General features: G+C 45.1%; 1 protein-coding gene across 2 annotated transcripts in view; it reads left to right on the top strand.

The window, feature by feature from the left end:
- arap2 (ArfGAP with RhoGAP domain, ankyrin repeat and PH domain 2) overlaps positions 1-21,817 on the top strand; it is a 216,974-nt gene that overhangs the window by 167,884 nt on the left and 27,273 nt on the right. For both annotated transcript variants that reach the window (XM_079491216.1, XM_079491217.1), the window contains exons 19-24: positions 2,872-3,082; positions 12,673-12,736; positions 14,860-15,023; positions 16,342-16,554; positions 17,255-17,360; positions 20,354-20,501. In XM_079491216.1, the coding sequence (XP_079347342.1) occupies positions 2,872-3,082; positions 12,673-12,736; positions 14,860-15,023; positions 16,342-16,554; positions 17,255-17,360; positions 20,354-20,501 (906 nt within the window). The remainder of the gene's footprint in view (positions 1-2,871; positions 3,083-12,672; positions 12,737-14,859; positions 15,024-16,341; positions 16,555-17,254; positions 17,361-20,353; positions 20,502-21,817) is intronic.

Below are 21,817 nucleotides of genomic sequence, written 5' to 3'. Positions count from 1 at the left end.
TTCACTGATTATCCTCACCTATTCTAAGTGTCCAGCAGAGGAACTCCATCTATCCAGAGAATCTGAATAGAATGAACACTATAACACCTTGGCCCCTTTGTCACTGACTATGTTCTGTTTCTGACAATGCACTGACAATCTACTGAATTGCCAATGGAAGGACATGTATATGAATGAATGGACCATTGCTTTGAGTGGGCATGTAGTGCATAGAAAAGCTCCATCAAAATGCAATAATAATAATAATATTATTATTATTATTATTATTATTATTAAGTTCTCAAACGGCACATCCATACACATGCACACACACATTCACATGCACACACATACACATGCATACACAGTCAAGCACGCACGCACGCACACACACACACACACACACAACACACACACACACACACACACACACACACACACACACACACACGCCCACTGACAGACACATGTTCAAACCTCTATTTTGTTTTTTTGTTTAAAATAGTGTGTGTGTGTTTGTGCGCACACACACACACACACACACACACACTCACATGCATGTGAAATTCATGACAACCAATCCACTTCATGTAATCCCTCGTGCACTACGCGCGCACAGTTGCACACACACACACATGCACACGCACGCGCACACACACATACACACCATCCACGCGGACACACAAGCTAGTCTGTAAGGTAAATAAACACCCCCAGCACACGGAGCATGCATCTCAGTCAGCCCTGCGCTGCACACTGCTTGTGCCTGATCCAAGGAGCAGGAGTCCAGATAACTCTTCCTGTGCGTGCTGACAGGAAGGTTTTATAACACCCCACATAAAGCTGTCTCCCGTCCCCTGCTTTATCTCTTTAACACAATCCATGCTAGCCCTCTAGGGGAAATTGTGGTGCCAGTGCCAGAAAGATGTGTGAAAAACCAGGAAGTGTAACCCCCCCCCCCATAGCAAGCCCCCAGAATGGCTGGGCAACGTTGAAGTCGTCTCCCTACTGGTCAAAAATGGGTACTGCAGGCGGTCTGGGCCCAGGTTAAACCATTTTTGGCGGGAACCCCTTTTGGTGTTAGCATTATGCTATGCTTTAGCTATTTTTGAAAAATCGAAGAACGACTGACACAGAAACGTAGCTTTTTCAGAAAACTGTCAGGATGTAGAAGACATTTTTAGAATCTGATGGTCAAAATGGGTTAAGTTTATGAATGAATCGTGCCGTAGGACGTGATCGACACAGAGGTACCACAAGAACAGCGCGAGGGGTACTACGACAGTAGCCAACCAATCATATCAACGCTCGAGGGGGTACTACCCGGAAGACTTTGTCGTTCTTCCGGGTGACTCAAAACGCCACTGAGCAACCTCCAATGAAGTGAATAGCGGTGGGGACGGGGCTGTCGCTCCTCAATCCGTCCTCTAGATATTATTATAGCTCTATGCCCCATAGCTGCTGCTGCTGTTGTTGTAGGTGTAAAAAAACAAACAACCATTGTGACCTGTGTGACCTTCCGTTCTTTAGTTATCGACCCAAAACACAATCTGGGAAAATAAATCAGAGATGGAAGTATAGAAACTCTTGCTTGCGGAGACCTAGCTGGGCTCCAAGCACTTTTCTAGTTTAATCCATTGAGACCTGGAACGCATCCATGTCACGTTAGCGTTTAACCACATTAACCATTAACCCATTTTGGGGCGGGAACCCCTTTTGGTGTTTTAAACATTGTTATAATTTAGCTATTGAAAAATAGCAGATCTACAAGCTCATAGCGCGCCACCGAGTGGCGCGCTATGAACTTGTAGGTCTGCTATTTTTGAAAAGTCGTTAAAATGTGCCTCAAATCTTTCCGAAAATTGTCATGATTTAGAAAACTTTTTTTTTTAATTTCGACGTCAGGCCTGAATGGGTTAACTTTGTGCCAATACCACCTGAGCACAGAGATGCTATTAACTTGGCAGCGTAGTTAGGGGTGAAATAAAGTCTTTTAATATCACCCTCTGCGGGCGCTTTGAGCATTTTACCATTTTATTCTTGTCCCATTCGTGCAGATTTAAAGGCCACAAAAGCCGTGCGATTGGGTGAGTTTGCCCCGGAGACTATAGCAATGTTCCCTCACTGGTCTCTCAGTTAACTGAACAGTGAACACTCATCTTTATACTGTAGAGCGGTGGGGAAAGTTGAATCCCTAATGTTACATAACGGTAACTGCACTGCAACAAAAAGTTTCACTTTGGCTCATGATCAAAGCACTTGTGGTTCAACTCCTGGTCTCTGTGTTGTTTGTTTGTAGTGATGGATGGAAATATACTTGCATGTTTTAAAAGTATCAATACGGCAATGTAGATTATACACTGTTACGTGGATTAAGTCCCATATTCAAAATGTACTTAGTATCAAAATACCAAGTACATTATATACAAAATACAAAATATACTGCCAAAAGTGAAACTCATTGTGCCCATTGTGCTCGTTCAAAATGTACAAAAAAAAAACTATGGCCCGGAATGCGTCACATCATGACACATTGTGAGCTTGTAGATCGGCTATTTTCAAATGGCCAAAGTGTATGTAGGGCTGAAGTGGTTAGTGTGTGTTTTTTTGTAATAATAATACAAATCTACAAAGTAACTAAAGTTTGCATGTGAGTTAAAAAAATGCAATATTATAAAGTATTGAAATGTTGTATTGTAAAACATTTTGCGTGCGTGCGTGCGTGCGTGCGTGCGTGCGTGCGTGCGTGTAATGCACTGTATGTAAATGCTGTAAAGTGCCTTGGATAAAGGCGCTATATAAATGCACCATTTACATACTTTACTAATATTGCACACCACTTTCCGTGTGTAATATCTGTGTCTTTCTGTGTCCGGCGGTCTGTTTCCACAGTGCTTCGTCCCGTGCAAAGTGGAGGGAACGCTGCTGCGGAGAGACGGCGAGCTGATCGGCAGACTCCACTACAAGGACGGCCACGACCTCTACCACTGGAGGGTGGGCTGGTTCGCTTTGGGAGGGTCCCGCTTGCTCTTCAGCTCGGGGGACGGAGAGAGAGGAGAGGGGTCGGAGGGAGAGCTGCGGCTCAAGCAGCTACAAGAGCTAAGTGAGTACATATAGGCCCCCCCCCCCCCCGCCTGCCTCGCTCGCTTCCCGCATGGTCTTCTTTTGTTTACAGCCTACGACTCGCCCCTCGGCCATTACCGTTACTCGTACGCACACACACCTGCCCTCTGCAGTGCTGTAGTCTAAAGTGACTGGAGTCTGTCTCATTTCTCTCCAAAAGCCCTTGAATATAGGATTACTGTCATTATGGTAATCCACACGTCATAGCGCACACCCTATACCCATAACTTTCATTAGCCCTAAAACAAAAATCACACCCGTGTGAAGTAAGTGGTGCAACTCTGTGTGGGGGTCCCCGGGGGGGTGTGGGGGGGGGGGGGGAGTTCCAGACCCACAGGAACGCACCCAGGGTGCCGGCCCGATTCCGGCGAGCCGCCCCACGTCCGAAACGGTTGAAAAATGACAGAGTTACCGTGTGGGGGTCCCTCTACTGTACCCTCTACTGTACTGTACTGTACTGTACTGGCACACCTGAAATCACCATATGTACAGTTAATATGTGCGTGTGTGTTTGTGTGTGTGTTAGGTTGCACACAGGTGGTGAAAAACAACCATGCTGTTTTCGTGCTCATACCCACCCAGCCAGCCAGCCAGCCAGCCACCCACACACATAGTCACTTAAGGAAGTGGTTTGCACCACTTTAAAACCACAATGTTCCAGGGGCCACAAGGGGGCGCCCGCGGGCCGCCAGTTGAATACCCCTGCACTACTACAGTATACATTTTTATGGCATTTTGAAAACCATGCTTGTCACAGCTGGCACGGCCCTGTGGGCGCCAGAGGGGGACTGTGGGGTCTTTTGTGAAGTGGCATTACATTCTGGAACGTCGTGGGGTTATCCTTGTAGGAAACGCAGTCTGTGACATGGGATTAACTGTCATTTACTTGGCTGCGACACCGCCGCGTGAAGAGCGCCTCTGTGGCGGGGAGAGAGAGTAACCACATGAACCCTGGCATAGGGCTAGCCTCAGTTACTATTAACCCGTTTTGACCCGAGATCAGATTCTAAAAATGTATTCTACATCCTGACAGTTTTCTGAAAAAGCTATGTTTCTATGTCAGTCGTTCTTCGATTTTTCAAAAATAGCAGACCTACAAGCTCGTAGCGCGCCACTCGGTGGCGCGCTACAAGCTTGTAGATCTGCTATTTTCAATAGCTAAAGCATAACATAATGCTAACACCAAAAGGGGTTCCCGCCCCAAAATGGGTTAAAAAAAAAAACGATGAAAAGAGACGATCTTGTAGATTTGCTATTTGGAGATGGAGCTGTAGAGGGATACAATTAGGGGGGCCTAGTATAGAACCCTGGTGGACTCCGGTCTAGTATATCCAAGTGATTAATGAACTAGTCATTATAATTAATCTATACTGTGTTAACCCATTTAGGCCTGACGTCGAAATAAAAAAAATAAAAATCTTCAAAATCCTGACAGTTTTCTGAAAAACCTTATGTTTCTGTATCAGTGGTGCTCAATATTTCATGTCAAGGACCCCAAAAATTATATGTAATATGCCTCCGCCCCACCATCTGAAAATGTGTTGTTCCAGGGACCTCCCCAGAAGCGAGTTAAAATGTTCTCTCTGTAATCATATATGTTCAAAGATTTGAGGCACATTTTCACGATTTAAAAAAAATAGCAGACCTACAAGTACAAGAGCTTGTAGATCTGCTATTTTTCAATAGCTAAAGTGTAACATAATGCTTAAAACACCAAAAAGGGTTCCCGCCCAAAATGGGTTAAAACATGCAGTACTTCCTATACTACCAGGCTGCAGCGTCACACAACAAGATGGCTGCCCCAGGGGCTCAGACCGCGACTCTTTTGCAAACGTCCGTGTCAAGACGTCTGCCTCACCGAATAACTGGAAGCAGAGGGGGAAAAAGAAGGCGAAACAAAATGACAGATACTGCAAGGATAATCATTAACCTGTCACAGTGCTCAAATCAGTCCTCACCGCCTTAACGACTATTTGAAATAACAGGTTTTCAAGCAAGATAAGCGTATCGTCTTTGAACTCATTCAGTGCAATTTTCTTCAGTGGATGTCTGTAAAGACCGGGCTGAATGGGGAACAATATTAATCCCCTTGCTTCGCTCATAGGGAAACTAAAGCGATAGGAAGAAAGCCCGGGCCCCAGACTGCAGGCCCAGACGCTATATTTGAAGTGTGTGTTGCACCTGCGTATTGTTGGTGGTGTGTTAATCGGAGGACATTCAGACGATAAGCCTGAATAATACATCACCACAGATTAGGGAACACAATTGTCTTAACCCATTTTGGACGGGAACCCTTTTGGTGTTAGCATTATGTTATGCTTTAGCTATTGAAAAATAGCAGATCTACAAGCTCATAGCGCGCCACCGAGTGGCGCGCTACGAGCTTGTAGGTCTGCTATTTTTGAAAAATCGAAGAACGACTGACATAGAAAGATAGCTTTTTCAGAAAACTGTCAGGATGTAGAAGGCATTTTTAGAATCTGATCTCAGGTCAGAATGTCTTAACTGGACCAACAGTGATTCATTTATTCCATTTAGGACGGAGGCCCAATGTTTGCTCTATACTGTAGATAGCAACAAGAACCAGACCTGAGGAAGAGTACTGTATGGATGCAAGGACGGCGGTGGACACAGATTATTGTAGATGGATCTGCTAATGGGCAAATACTCTCAAGATCATCTGTAAGTCTTAGTAGGCTATTTAGTTTAGCACAGTTTAGCTTAGTGTCTGTCTGTCTGTCTGTCTGTCTGTCTGTCTGTCTGTCTGTCTGTCTGTCTGTCTGTCTGTCTGTCTGTCTGTCTGTCTGTCTGTCTGTCTGTCTGTCTGTCTGTCTGTCTGTCTGTCTGTCTGTCTGTCTGTCTGTCTGTCTGTCTGTCTGTCTGTCTGTCCGTCCGTCCGTCCGTCCGTCCGTCCGTCCGTCCGTCCGTCCGTCCGTCCGTCCGTCCGTCCGTCCGTCCGTCCGTCCGTCCGTCCGTCCGTCCGTCCGTCCGTCCGTCCGTCCGTCCGTCCGTCCGTCCGTCCGTCCGTCCGCCCCATAGAGTATATAAAAGGATAGAGACTGATCTGGCGCGAAGCTCCGCCCCCTCCGCTATTCATGTCAGTGGAAGTTGCTCAGTGGCGTTTTGAAGCACCCGGAAGGACCGTCTACGAAGTGCAAACGCGCGCAACGTTAAAGCCCAGCTGCACGGGGTTTCCTCGTCATACTTCCACGTGTCCGCCTGCAGTCCCTCCTCTTACCGCTAGGGCCCAGTGCTTCAACGTTGGAAAGCCTCACTGGCCCCTTGGTCTGCCCTCAGATCGTTCATTTTTGGCAAAGAGGTTTGGTGTAGGGAGGGACAAAAGGGAGGGGCTCAAGTATTTACCCCTGGGTCACCCCGGTCAAAAACTATATACTGTAGGACCTACAATATATACTTTTTGACCGTCTTGGAAGGACTTCTTACCTCCAATGAGCATGTGACTGACCCGGAATGACGCTCCAGTGGCTGCCTTTGCTTTAGAATTGGGCTTTGTGAATGTTAACCGCTGCTCTGTTAACTGCGTTTTCAGGTCGCTCAACTTTGTCCTTCTCAGTTCACTGTTGGGAGGGAATTCACTGTTGTACTTTGTATGAAGTGATGTAAAATGCCTCTCCACATTTCCTTTCTTTGCAAAGACGCTGACGTTGCACATAAGGCAAACGCAGTTGGAATGTGACATCGTGAAAAAATAATCTTCTTCCCACTCCAATGATGGATAGATATCCTTTTAATTTGTTTGTTTAACGACAGAACAGACCCGACGTTCCCCACACTTGAAAACAAGGCACTGCATTGTGGGGGGTTTTAAAGCCGCCAGCGCGCCGCCGCCTGCCGAGGCGAGGATTGTTTTTTTGTTTTTGTTTTTGTTTTTTGTTTTCATGGCAGGGCCAAGCGGTCTGTCTACCTGAGCAGCGCTTGCGATCGACTGGTCGACCGCGATAGACGTAACGGGCACCCCTGCTGTAGGTGTAACTGCACGTGCACTTTATTTATATTGCTGTCATGCTTGCACTAGCCTCGGAAACCCAGACGTTTATACTGTATTTCCAGGGAGGAAAAAAAAGTCTGGGTCCGAGTCCACTTCAATTCGGCATAGACAGAGCCGGACTTACCGTTGGGCTAGGGTGGGCTGAAGCCCGGGGGCCCCCGACTAGGGGGGCCCCAAAAAAAAAAAAAAAAAAAAATATTTTTTTTTTTTTTTTTTTTGAATTATAAAATTGTAAAGTGAAATCCAATTCAAGTGAAATGTGTGTATTGTTATTGTATTTAGTTGTATTATGGTTAAACCATTGAGAGCTTCTGCCTGCCTGCCTCTCTTTTTAGGGGCCTGGGTACCCCAAAATGAAAACAAAATAGCCCAAATTTTTTTCGGCCTCGCGGCTGCGCCGCTCGGCCAAATGACGGGGCACGCGGCTTCGCCGCGCGCCCCAAGGGGGGCCCTCAAATTTGCTCCAGCCCGGGGGCCCTCAGCAAGGTAAATCCGGCTCTGGGCATAGAGTAGCGCAAACATCGCTCACTCTCTGCTGATTTCTGATCGTCTGCACCTTTGTTGAATTGACACACACACACACACGCACACATGCACACACACACACTCCTCTCTCTCTCTGTCGCTAAGTAATTAGTCTCATGTCACGCAGCTGCGCATAGTTTCTCCCGGCGGATCCTGCCGGGAGCTGCCTATGCCATAAAAAGCATAGGTGAGTTCCAGGCTATGCTTGCACTTATTTACCCTTTTTTTTTGCTATTGAAAAATGAAATCTGCACACCAGAAAAATAATTTCAGTGGCTGCAAAAAAAACAAAACAAATACAAATAGTATTATCGGAAATAGGACAAACCCTGTGCCCGACCGACCCTGCAGCTAATTTTGGTTCACTTGATAAGCTACTCCGTCCACCATGGCTCGGACGGCACGCTCAGTGATGCGCGAGGCCTTCGACTGCCCGCCGTGGGCATTGGCTTGCCTGGATGGCAGCTTGCTCGGGCGCGCCTCGCGAGCCTCAAGGCCTCGCTTGTCAGGGAGTCTAGCCTCTTCTGTTCTCGAGTGGTTTCAAAAGGCATGGATTCTGCAAAACTTTATACACATTATACGCACGATTTCGAGCGAACCGAAATGAGCACTCCCAAAATCTCTGTCCTTGGGAATGGCATGCGTCCTACCACTTATTTTCTTCGATCTTTTTTATCGAGACCTTCTTCAGAATGCGAAGAGTGTATGATGGTTTTCAGCATGTGACACCGTCATACAGCCAAGTATAAACCGAGTGAACGAGTGCAGACAGGTGCACGCAATGGACCATCAGGAAGTCAATCAGGCATCACCAATACAGAGTCGTGGCCAATAGAAAGTCCTCAAACAGTGTCAGTTCTCAAAAACCTTTTCAGTTCCATAACTCTGAGAGTTACATACCTTAACCCATTTTGGGCGGGAACCCCTTTTGGTGTTTTAACTAAGCATTATGTTATACTTTAGCTATTGAAAAATAGCAGATCTACAAGCTCGTAGCGCGCCACTCGGTGGCGCGCTACGAGCTTGTAGATCTGCTATTTTTCAATTGCAGCTTGTAGGTCTGCTATTTTTGAAAAATCGTAAAAATGCGGCACAAATCTTTGAATATATATTCTTTCAGAGCGAACATTTTTTTTATTTCGATGTCAGGACTAAATGGCTTAAGGAACCCGGAGGGTCCCTGGACCCCACTTTGAGAAGGAATATGTACAGTAAGTACCTGAGAATACAAAGAGAGGTCCATGGCACTCTGCTACAGTCCAGTAAAAAAAGGCCTTTATTAAAGCGGCATGGCAAAGAGCATTAAAAAGTCAGGCCTACGTGTTTCGGCTATACAAGCCTTCGTCAGGGTCCCATACAGTAGGGGTTCTCAACGTTTTTGGCCGGGGACCCCCGAAAATGCTTTGGCAACGACTCGGGACCCCCGCCCCGCCCCCTCCCGACCCCCAATATAAATTGACTGCTACAATAACCTTAAACCATTTTGGGCGGGAACCCCTTTTGGTGTTTTAAGCATTGTTATAATTTAGCTATTGAAAAATAGCAGATCTACAAGCTCATAGCGCGCCACCAAGTGGCGCGCTACGAGCTTGTAGGTCTGCTATTTTTGAAAAGTCGTGATTTGTTTTTAAAAAAAAACATTTTTTTTTTTAATAATTTGGGGACCCCCTAAAATAATTTGGCGACCCCCCCGAGGGGTCGCGACCCACGGGTTGAGAACCCCTGCCATACAGTACCTACGTATATGAATACCAAGTCGATCAAACATCATCACTCAGAGTCATAAATATTGACCATTTGATTTATACAGTTTTAGTCAAATAACTCACAAATAGATTGAAAGGTTTTTATTTTAATGTTTTTTTGTGGCCCTTCGCCTTTAATTTATATTTTTTATGGAGGGACAGACAGTAGGCTGACAGGAGATGGGGAGAGAGACGGGGGGGGGGGGGGGGTGACATGCAGTAAAGGCCGTCGGGATCGGAAGTCGAACCCGCAGCACACTGCCATTGGATTACCTGGATTACCAGCCAAGGTGCCTGGACCGCTGAGCCACGGCCCAGCTATAGGCCAATAGATTGAAAGTTAACCAATATTTGTATTTTTTGAGTGGTGCAACCACTCCAAGGAACAGCAATGTCTGTGACTTGTGACTTGTGTTAACCTATGTTTGTGTGTGACTCATGTGTGACTCATGAGTACCAGTAGGGGCGCTGTTGTGCCAGAAACAGAGACAGAGAGATAGTATTGCACTGTTGCCTTCTAATGAGAGAGAGAGAGAGAGAGAGAGAGAGAGAGAGAGGGGGGAGGTGGGGGGGAATTGCACCACTCAGTTCACACGGGTGTGATTTTTGAGTGGTGCAACCACTCCAAGGAACAGCAATGTCCGTGTTCACCACCTATGTGACTCGTGTTAACCTATGTGACTCGTGTTAATGTGTGTGACTCATGTGTGACTCATGAGTACCAGTAGGGGCGCTGTTGTGGCAGAAACAGAGACAGAGAGATGCACTGTTGCCTGCTAATGAGAGAGAGAGAGAGGGGGGGGGGGGGGTTCACACGGGTGTGATTTTTATATAAAGAATGCATGTGTTGCTGGCCCCATGAAACATATAGTTGAAGTAGGATGAATTTGCGATGCGAAAATGTTGAGGCACATCACTGTTCAGTCTCGAGACACCCTCTCTGGCAGCTCATCATGCGTGGACGGAGGTTTGGGGGAGAGGCTAATTCATAGTTTCATGAAGTGTCCTCATAACACCGGTCCACTAAAAGGGTTTAACCCATTCTGACCTGAGATCAGATTCTAAAAATGTCTTCTACATCCTGACAGTTTTCTGAAAAAGCTATGTTTCTATGTCAGTCGTTCTTCGATTCTTAAAAAAATAGCAGACCTACAAGCTCGTAGCGCGCCACTCGGTGGCGCGCTATGAGCTTGTAGATCTGCTATTTTTCAATAGCTAAAGCATAACATAAAGCATAAATGCTAACACCAAAAGGGGTTCCCGCCCAAAATGGATTAATTTCTCCTGCCAAAACCATCAACCGCCGGTGTAATAAATAAATAAATAAATCAAAGTGATAATAATGTCTCTTAGAGAGGATACTGCAGCACCCAATTACAAGGCCACAGGAGTGATCTTTTCTTTTTATTCATCCCGTAAACATAACACAAACATGAATACAAAAATAATTCCTCCTGATCTGAGGGGTGGATAAGAGAGGATTTCAATTTGTTTGTTCAAACAACGACAAAAAGTTCCTTTAACTGATAACACTCGTCAATAGCGATGTCTAATCTTCTCTGCTCCCCCCCCCCCCCCTACACCTGTCTAGATCACGATGAAATGCCCTTGAAAATCTGCTACACTACTAAACACTTTGGCAGCAGAGATGATTAATTGTTTACGGACACCTTGCTGCATGGTGGTGAGATGTAGCGGAGAGACTTTCTAGTTCTAACATTAATTATAACTCCTCCTGTGTGTTCCCAGTGTTAACAAGGATGTCTAGCCTGCCTCGTGCGCCATGCAGGCTTAGCAACTTTGTCGGCTTCAAATTTCCTGCCAGAGCCGATTCATCGCGAAACAAATCAACATAGTTTATGCGAAAGGGGCGGTGCATATACGCTTGCAAGGGTTTGGTATGAAGAACATTGACCGTTTATGGAGATTGAACAGTTTGTGTTGGCCGGGTAATGTGGGGTCATGTGCATGTGTCACGCAGGCCTGTCTGTTTACACGTTGATTGCCAGGTATTAATTAATTAATTATGCTGCCAACGCCGCCTGTGTTTTTCAGTGTTTTTACCTTGTTTTGTCGACACCACAGGACCCACAACGTGTTCACGATTTAAACAAAGGCTGTGTGGAGGGGCGGACGAATACGGTACATTGCAATAATAATGTGTGCCTGTCACGAAACCCCCCAAGGCACACCTGGGGGTTTCACAACGTCAAGGGAGCCACTGGTGTATTGCTTGTGCGTGTGTAACGCCCGGGATTCGAGCTCGGGTCTCCCACGTGAAAGTCCAATATCTTAACCACTAGACCAAAGCGATATCCCTATATAAGATATTAGATATTATTCCGCTACACTCACCCCCCTTTTGACCTCCTCCCCACGGGGAAACCCGATCCGGCGGAACCGATCTAACGCCTGGAATTCAAACTCGGGTCTCCCGCGTGAAAGTCAGATTTCTTAACCACTAGACCAGGGGTAGGCAACCTGCGGCTCTAGAGCCACATGTGGCTCTTATAGGCCCTCTCCCGTGGCTCCCAGTTGCTACGGCAAAGCAGTATGAAAAGGAATAAGAGGTTTTCTTTTTCTTTACTTTTCTTTTTGAGTGGTGCAAACCACTCCAACAACCAGCTTTGTCTTTACCCGTGTACCTGTACGTGGTACCCAAACAAATTAGCATGGTTACTATGGTCACTGACATTAAGTCAGACCACAGCTGATCAGGCTATATAAGACCTTGCACAACTCAGTTCACACGGGTGTGATTTTTTCTTTACATGTAATCATTATTATTGAATTTGTAGTAGGCATTAAAGTTATTCTTTCATTTTGATATTGCAAAGCAATGTTGCCTATGCACCAGATAAAAATAAGAATCAAATTTAATGAAGGAAAATAGAAGAATAGAAGAATGTATGAATGATAAGACATCTATGTCTTGTTTTCACCACCAATGCTGTTGGCTGGTACAGTATACTTGACATGCTTTGAGAAATTAGCAAACAATAAAATGTAATATTAAAAGACCAGAAAAATCATAACTAATTAAAGTTTGCTTTATTAAAGCAAACATATTTTGCGGCTCCAGATAGAATTGTAATGTGTTTTTGGGCCAAAAATAGCTCTTCTGATAATAAAGGTTGCCTACCCCTGCACTAGACCAAAGGGATATCCCTCTGGACCAGGGCAGGGGATATATTAGACTTTTGAGGCCATCAGGCTGAGGCTCTGAGCCACTCTGCTACAACGTGCTCACCATTTATTTTCCTGATGCAGTGTTTTTGTTCTGTCACCCAGCTGTGTCCACACATACAGAGGGCGAGGACAAGATCCAAGTGTTGCTGATGGTCGAAGGAGGAAGGTAGGCGACTCCTGTGATGGTTGTTAACCCAATGAGACCAGATTCTACAAATGTCTTCTAAATCATGCCAGTTTTCTGAAAAAAAATGTCTATATCAGTGGTTCTCAAACTATTTTATGTCAAGGACCCCAGCAATTATTTGGCCGCCGACCAGCATCTGGAAATGTCTTGTTCCAGGGACCCCCCCCCCCCCCAGAAGCAAATATTTGAGTTAAAAACGTTCCCTGTGAAATAATATATTATTATATTCAAAGATGTTCACACATGTTCACGATTCTTTAAAAAAATAGCAGATCTACATGCTCATAGCACGGCATTGACTGCCGCGCTATGACCTTTCATATCTGCTATTTTTCCCATAGCTTTAAAAGTATATAAAATAATGGTTGAAGTGGTTAAAAGCTAAAGTGACATAGATGCGTACCAGGTCTCAATGGGTTAAAAGGAGAACAAAATGCGTGTACAGCTCGCCAATGTGACACAGTAACACTAACAATAATTGCAGAGGACAGTATTTTCTATTACTGTAGCTGTGGCGCTGCCTTCATGACGGAGGGCCTTGTTAGCCAGCGTGTTGTGTTGCCTCACCTGCGCTAAGCACATGATTTACTGTAACTGAAGTCTTCCTGGACCAGCTGTGCTCTTAGTCCTTGAGACGAGGCGGGCTGGGGCCCCACATGTCACATCTGAGCTTTTACACAGGCCGAGTTCACAGGCGCTTTCTTTCCCTGTTATTGTGGCACAATGCACATGTTGTATTCCCTAATTGCTTTCGGCTGTTCAAATCAAATTGTGTCTCATCTTCTAAAACAAGACTTGCTCGAGAGTCTCGTAATGGTGTGTGCATGGCCTCCCTTTAACCCATTTTGGGCGGGAACTCCATTTAGCTATTGAAAAATAGCAGATCTACAAGCTCATAGCGCGCCACCGAGTGGCACGCTACGAGCTTGTAGGTCTGCTATTTTTGAAAAATCGTGAAAATATTTATTTCAGAAAACTGGAGGATTTAGAATATTTTTTTTAAATTTTGAGGTCAGGCCTAAATGGATTAAAAAAGGCTTGCAGACAGTTAGCTTAAGTTAATTATCAGTTATCAGGCTGGCAACTGGCTTGAAATTCCCAAATTATGTCCTACATTTCTTCCCATGCACCTCAACCATTACTAAAATAAAAAATGAATAATCGCTTGAATTCACAAATTATGTCCAACATTTCTTCCCATGCACCTCAACCATTAGAAAAATAAAATTACAAAAAGGTAGCACATCCAAAAATTAAATAAATGGCGGACAAAGTACTCACATTTCCATTTCTTTATTGGCACACACACCAAAAAGTGTACGTGTTTCGGCTATGCAGCCTTCATCAGAGCATTCACATCAAGTGAATTCAAGTCGATTTATACAAAAGGGTACAGCTGAAATATCAAGTCAATCAACAAGGTCCAATCACAAACTGATTTGAATAAGCATTTCGAGGCCCTATACATAATGTTCTTAAGATTTCAGTTAAGTTTATTTATTTTGGTCATTAAAAGAGGAAGAATGCCCGCATTTGTTATCTTTTTTATTTTCATCTGCATTACTTAATTTACAAGAATTCTACACAATTAGAGAATGTAGAATAATATTGCTATTTTGATCAACGTTTGCCTGTTATCTCTGCTAATGGTACCGACGTCAATACAGCATGGAATTGTGGACAAAATGTTATCCAACGACAACAAAATAGTCTTTCGTTTTTGGGTCTGAGAGGCTAAATGTCATCAAAATGGTGGTCTGTGGTAACCTGACTCCGCCAGATGGGGCAGCAGAGAGTACACTGGCAGCTAGAGGCGGGATCAAGGCATACACAGTACTGCCTTGATCCCGCCTCTAGCTGCCGCTGATTGGCCAGGCCGTTTTGTGCCCGGGCATCAAGTCTGCCTGAGAGTTCCCAGATGGGAGCAGGAGGGGGGAACCCAGTGTACTCTCTGCTGCCCCATCTGGCGGAGTCAGGTTAGGCCCGTGGCTCAAATGCCCCAAAACATAATGGGTTGAGAACCACTGATTTATAGAGAACATGTATACATTTTGAAGCTCTTGGCTCTAACCGGTGACGACGTGTCTCCCGTGCTCGTATAGGACCGTGTACATCCATGGTTTCAACCGGTTGGACTTTGCGCTGTGGCACTCTGCCATCGCGCTGGCCTCCGGCACCGACGGCCGGGCTCTGGGGAACCAGCAGCTGAATAAAAACGGCGTCCCCATCGTCGTGGACAGCTGCATGGCGTTTGTCACACAGTACGGTGAGTGCATGACACTGATAGGTAAATTAGGTTGTGTGTGTGTGTGTGTGTGTCTGTGTGTGTACAGTACGTCTTATAGGCAGACCTTGGTGTCCACGGTGTGCGGCTGCTGCCTGCAATGTACTTTTCTTTTTTGAACGGGGCTCTAAAAGCTGTTCCCTGGCCATGCCGTGGCATTATTCTCCACTGAATTTCATGTCCCTCCTGTTGTGTTGTGAGCAGAGTTTAAATGGAGTGTATAGACCTTGTCGATGGAGTTGTGTTGCTAGGGAACAGCTTAAGGTCCAAGTTTATTTCCTGTCAGCCACTGATATTCACATACACGGCGACAACAACAAAGAAAGACTCTTGGTCCCCATTTAGAATGTTTATGTCGTCAAGTGTGAAAAGGTCTATAGCTTTATGGGATTTGGGATAAAGCCGCTAGAGGCAGAGACAGAATACAGATACGGGGGGAGTTCTTTCTCCACACAGTGCCCCGGCGGTTTTACTTCACTTGCTGTTTACATTTTTCCTTCTGTATTTTTGGCAAATGCCAGTCCCTGTTATTTAACACATTTTGGGCGGGAACCCGTTTTGGTGTCAGCATTATGTTATGCTTTAGCTATTGGAAAATAGCAGATCTACAAGCTCATAGCGCGCCACCGAGTGGCGCGCTACGAGCTTGTAGGGCTGCTATTTTTGAAAAATCAAAGAACGACTGACATAGAAACTTAGCTTTTTCAGAAAACTTTTAGAATCTGATCTCAAGTCAAAATGGGTTAAATTGAACATGAGTTGACTGCTGTGCTCCAGTTCGACGACTACATAATCCATGAATACATTTGACACACTGTGACTTTATACAGGAGGCGGGTTGTATTTATTTATTTTAAACTTATGGCAATAAATGGCAACAACTTAAATAATGGAAATATCCATCTCTTTATTCACAAGTAAGACGCGCAAACGCGGGAAGCGAACGCAGCTCGTAAATTGCAATAACAACAATTAGAATAAATTACGTACTTTTTTAAGGTTTTTTTTTAAGTTCTCTTTTTTTTGTTTTTTTAAGATTTCTTTTAAGATTTTTTTTTAAGTTAAGTTTTTTTTTAAAGTTTTTTCTTTTTAAGTTTTTTTTAAGTTAAGTTTTTTTAAGTTACGTTTTTTTTAAAGTTTTTTCTTTTTAAGTTTTTTTTTTAAAGTTTTTAAGGATTATGCAGGGATGCATGGGGCGGGCCATCTAAGCAGCCATTAACTCAGTTAGCTCAGTTATTTTTGCCAGCCCTATAGTAATCATTGTGACAGGCCTATATACATACACTCTCTCCACCCGCAGGTCTGTGCCAGGAGGGAGTGTACGAGAGGCCGGGGGACCCCGGCCGCGTGGCCCTGCTCCTGGCGGAGTTCGCGAGAGACGCCCGCAACGTCAAGCTCCGCGACAAAGAACACCGCCTGGAGGACATCACGCACACCCTGACCGGCTTCCTGGCCCAGGCAGAGGACGCCCTGCTCACCAAGGAGCTCTACCCCTATTGGCTGTCTGCCCTGGGTACGCGCGCGCGTGTGTGCGTGTGCGTGTGCGTGTGTGTGTGTGTGTGTTTTTCAGAAAACTGTCATGATTTACAGTAGCACTTACCCTACATAGCACTTACCCTACCCCCTTACGGCCGGGCTCCACCGGGCGCGTCAGCGTCGCGTCTCCGTCACCGTCAGGGAATGTTCCCTTTTTAATCAATGAAGGGTGGCTCCACTGCCCGCGTTGACGGAGACGCGACGCGTGCATTAAAATTGAACCGGTGCGTTTTTTGACGCGACGCGACGGAGACGCAACTCGTCCGGTGGAGCCCTGGCGTTAGACAGCACTTTTTTAGACTTAGATAGCATTTGAAACAGATTTATAGCATGTCATGTAGACAGCACAATAATTGCATTGTATGTAGTCATAGCACTTCATAGTATATATGTACAGCATAGTATAGCATATATGTATAGTTTATGTTTAAGTATAGTGTCATTATATAGATATGTTCTAGTTACGTTCTTAGCTTACGCATGTTTCTTGACAAATGCATTTTACATATGTGATGTATTCCCATGTTTTTGTTCTTGCTTAATGTAAATCGCTCTGGATTAGGAGCGTCTGCTAAATGCCTAAATTGTAAATTGTAAATTGTTATTTAGAAGACATTTTGTAGAATCTGGCCTCAATCCTAAACGTTCTCGCCTCACCTCTCGTTGCCGTGTTGTAGACGAGAAGGACGAGAGGCAGAGAGTGAAGAAGTACTCGGCCTTCATCCAGAGTTTACCAAGGATAAACAGGTCCACCTTAGAAGCCCTACTTCAACATCTGTACAGGTACACACACACACACACACACACACACACACACACACACACACACACACACACACAAGCACATCCATATTCCTGTGTGCTTGCGGTAATTGTATTGACTTTATTCATGCATATAAGGTATACATTACATTGGCATGCATTTGGTTCACGACCTTTGACCCCGATCTCAACCCCTTGGCCACTGCATGCCAGTTGTTTTCGCCACCGCGGCTCTAACCAGAATCTAACTGCTGACCCTGACTTTGACCTTTCGACCCCCAGGTAGCCCTTTTCGGTAACGAGCCTCTGAAAATTGTCCCTGCAAAGTGACCTTCTGTTCGGCTCCTCTTTCCTTGTGGGATTTGGACATAATGGCGCTGTTCGATTCATTATGCACCTGGCGCACGCACGCACGCACGCACGCACGCACTCACACTAGTACACACACACACACACTAGTACAGACCTGGGCATTATACGGCCAGCGGGCCGTACAAGATTGGCTCGCGAAAGATTACTTGATAATTTGAAAATAAAACATACTTTCTAATTACCTTATGGTTGGACTAATACCGCATTCCTTTTATTTTGAAGCCCATTTATTATCACAGTGCACGCAATCTGCACGTCAACTGTGCACGTGAATTGTGTGATTGAGAACCTGTCTTCCTTCCTTCACCCCCCTCATATGCGAAAATGTCGGCTTTTTGCTGTTCGGTTAGCTCCACTGACTCCTCGTCTTTGAGCTTTGCCTCCTCTTCAGCAATGAGACGTGCCATGACTTTGTCATTGGCTTCCATGACTTTGTCATTGGCTTCCATGACTTTGTCATTGGCTTCCATGACGTCGTCATTGGCTTCCATGACGTCGTCATTGGCTTCCATGACGTCGTCATTGGCTTCCATGGTGAGTTTATTGAAGCTCTCTTTGAGCTGATCTTCTGACATGTCGTCGTGATTTCTGATGATACTGTTTGCTAGTCGCGTGAAGGATCGTTTTGCTGTAGTCCGCTAATTTTTTTAGCTGTTATCCTGACTGTTGATTCAGCCATGTTGGATTAGTTTACTTTCAATTGACCTGACTCCTCTTTCCTTGAGCTTTAGCTCAAGGACGAGCTGAGATGGAGGGATGATGCATCATCTCATACTGGCCAATCAGAATGCCTGTTTCCACAAATTTCCGTCATATTTGGCGGACATTTGACCTAATTTCTCCTTTCATTGTCAATGGCATTTAATGTTTGTGTCAAACGACGGGTCCATGACCTACTTATGCTCTTCGACCCCAATGGGGCACAAGGTAATCGATAATGTTCCTCCACCTGGAAATGTTTTAGTGTTATAGTCTAGTTTTAGTCGACTAAATATCATAAGATTTTAGTCGACTAAATCTACAGTTGATTTAGTCAAACAAAATGTATCTTGGCGGGCCTCGATGCCGTCGTAATGACTGTTTTTTCACTTGCTGAAAATAGCTGATCTACAAGCTCACAACGCGTCGCAGCGCGACGTGTTGTGAGCTTGTAGATCGGCTATTTTCAGCATGCAACTATTGCAAAATGACTTACTGAATCTGGATACTGGATCTCTTGTCCATTAGTCCCTTCCTAACATTTTAGTATAGTTTTTATGTGTTGACAAAATTGTCAGTATATTTAGTCTTAGTTTAAGTCATCATAACTTAGTTTTTATTTAGTTTCCATTTAGTATTCGTTGGGTGAAAAAGGTAGTCGACGGACATTTTTTCGTCTTAACTTTAGTCGACAAAATCAACACTGTTTGGCAACCAGTTGCGCCGTGCGGCCCGTGCCTCATGAGAGACCCATGTCCAGCAGCTCAGCCTCTACCGTTCTGCAGCCAGGTGATCTTTGGTCGGCCTCGTTTTCCTTCTCCCTGGGGGTGTCCATCTGAGGGCCACTTTGGGGATCCGCTCTGCGGGCATTCGGAGTATAGGTGTCCAAGCCACTTTAGTCGGTGCTTAACTTCTGTGGTCACGTCTCGGCAGCCAGTCTTTATATAGAGATCTTTGTTGGAAATGTTGTTGGGACTAAGGAATGACCTACAATGTGCATAATGGAAGGGTGTTTGAAAGCCAAGTAGAACATGGCCAAGGTCGTGTCCCATGACTCCCCAGCACCATCCCGTTAATTCAGCCACATCATAGTAGTGTTAAGACACAAGCAGACGCGAGGCAGACCTGATGCCCTGTTTGGCTGAGATGCTCGCAGCGCGTGATTAGCCAGCCTTATGCTAATGGCGCAGAATGTTTGAAGAAGACTTAATTGACCTTTCTTTTCTTTTTTTGCCGAAGTTGGACCGAAGCCTAGCATCTCAAACACTGTGTGCGTGTGCGTGTGCATGTGCGTGTGTGTGTGTGTGTGTGGCGAGTGCGCGCAGGCGAGTGCGCCAAAATAGCCAAATATATCGCTGATGTCGGGCAGAAACCTCTTATCTCTATATTCTAACATTTTCTTTTTTTTTGTTAATTAACGCACTACTAGGTCATACTACAGCGTCACTACTAGGTCATACTACAGCGTCACTACTAGATCATACTACAGCGTCACACAGAAGCAGATCTTCAAGCTTCGCGCCACATTTGGAGCTCGTAGAGCTGCTGCTACTTTTGCTCATTTAGAATTTGAATCCTGAAAAGTAACAGCTTTGGACCTAATGAGGTTTCCACGCCAGAGAGAGACGATAATCATGCTTTTGCTTGTTTGTGCACGTGCATGCGTGCACACACGCATAGTCGCACACCTGTACTTCAATGTGTTTTGTAATCAGTGGTGGAAAGTACCTACAGTATGTACATTTACTTCAGTACTGTATTTAAGTATAATTTTGAGATATTTGTACTTTACTTTGGGTATGTCCAATTTCCAATACTTTTATTTCTACTCTACTACATCTCAGAGGCAAATATTGTACTTTTACTATTTGAAAACATTAGTTAGCCTATACTAGTTACTTTGTAGATTTTAATTGTCATTACAATGCACCACTCCTCTCCAGGATCCAGCAGTGCTCTCACCTCAACCAGATGTCGAGTCGCCGTCTGGCCTCGTCCTTCTCCTCCTGCCTGTTCCAGACACACGGACAGACCCCGCTGGAGGTCGCCGTGGTCCACGACCTCATCGCCAACTACGTCCCCCTCTTCGCCGTGAGTCGCCCCGCCGCCACGTTATTTTTGTTTTGTTTTGTTTTGTTTTGTTTTCTTGTGTTTTCCAGGTGTGTGCCGACGTTACATGATGTGGCGTTTTGCTCACGGTTTCCCAAACAGTGGGTCCAATTGTTATGGGTCACGCCTCGAGTAAAAAATGTCAAGTAACAAGCCCAAAATGACATAGTCATATTTTACCAGCTGCACACACTCACTAGTGGGTTGTTGCTGGCTGCAATGCTATCCCATTGGCTGAGAGGTCGGCTAGAGGCAAAAAGTGTCTGGTTGCCTAGAGACGAGGCAGCCAAACAGAAAGATAGGTGACTACGGCAGCCAATGAAATGATAAGTTGCCACTACCATAAGTTTCCACTACCAACCTTTTTCTGCCTTTTATTGATAGGTTGAAAGTAGACTTGACAGGAAATGGGGAGAGAGTTTGCGGGAAGACACGGGGCAAAGGCCGTCGGGATCGGGAGTCGAACCCGCGGCACGCCGTCAGGCTGGCTCAGCAGCCTAGGTGCCCAGACGGTTGAGCTAACCGTCCGGGCCGTGACAAAAACGGCAGTGTGAATGGTCGGAACAAAAGATCCGATTTGAATCAGATTTGACTGAATCTGACTGCAGTCTAAATGTGGCCTTTGTGGATTTACACTGGCAGCCAAATCTAGCCTGAATTTTTTTTCCATTTTTTTAAACACGATCGAAAAGGAATAGGCTGAAGCTTAAAGCTTATGTATGCCTATATCCTCCTTACATAAGAATGTAGTTCAGAAACAATAGTAGAACGTAGAACATGTACTGGGTCTACAAAACAATCAACATTTGGACAAACAAAACAAAACAACAAAACAAACAGACAAAAAACAGAGAAAACAAAACAAAACACAGACAAAAGCAAAAGGTTCAATACTTGGATCCCTGATCGTTGTGTCCCTGAATGTAGCCTGAATCAGATCTGTGTCATCTTCAAGATATAAATACGACTACTAAATGGGGCCTAAGCGACATGTAGTCGGGTAAAGGCGGTATACTGAAACCAAACAGAGATCGAGAACACATGCTGTGTAGGGAATACAACACTATCTCTCTATTCTTGAAATTATAAGAAACAATGTGGTAAAATGTTGGAAAAAAGTTTGGTTAAATAAATCCCTCAAGGGGACCGTTTTTTTTTCTGGCGCGTATATTTCAAAAGACAAGGTTGTCACCCACCCGCCCACACACACCCACACACACCCACCCACCCACCCACACACCCACACACACACACACACACACACCCACACACACACACACACACACACACACACACAC

Source organism: Electrona antarctica, assembly GCF_951216825.1.
Source record: "Electrona antarctica genome assembly, chromosome: 21".
Taxonomy (NCBI): domain Eukaryota; kingdom Metazoa; phylum Chordata; class Actinopteri; order Myctophiformes; family Myctophidae; genus Electrona; species Electrona antarctica.
The sequence above is the reverse complement of the archived record's forward strand: the minus strand, read 5'-3'. Positions and strand labels throughout refer to the sequence as shown.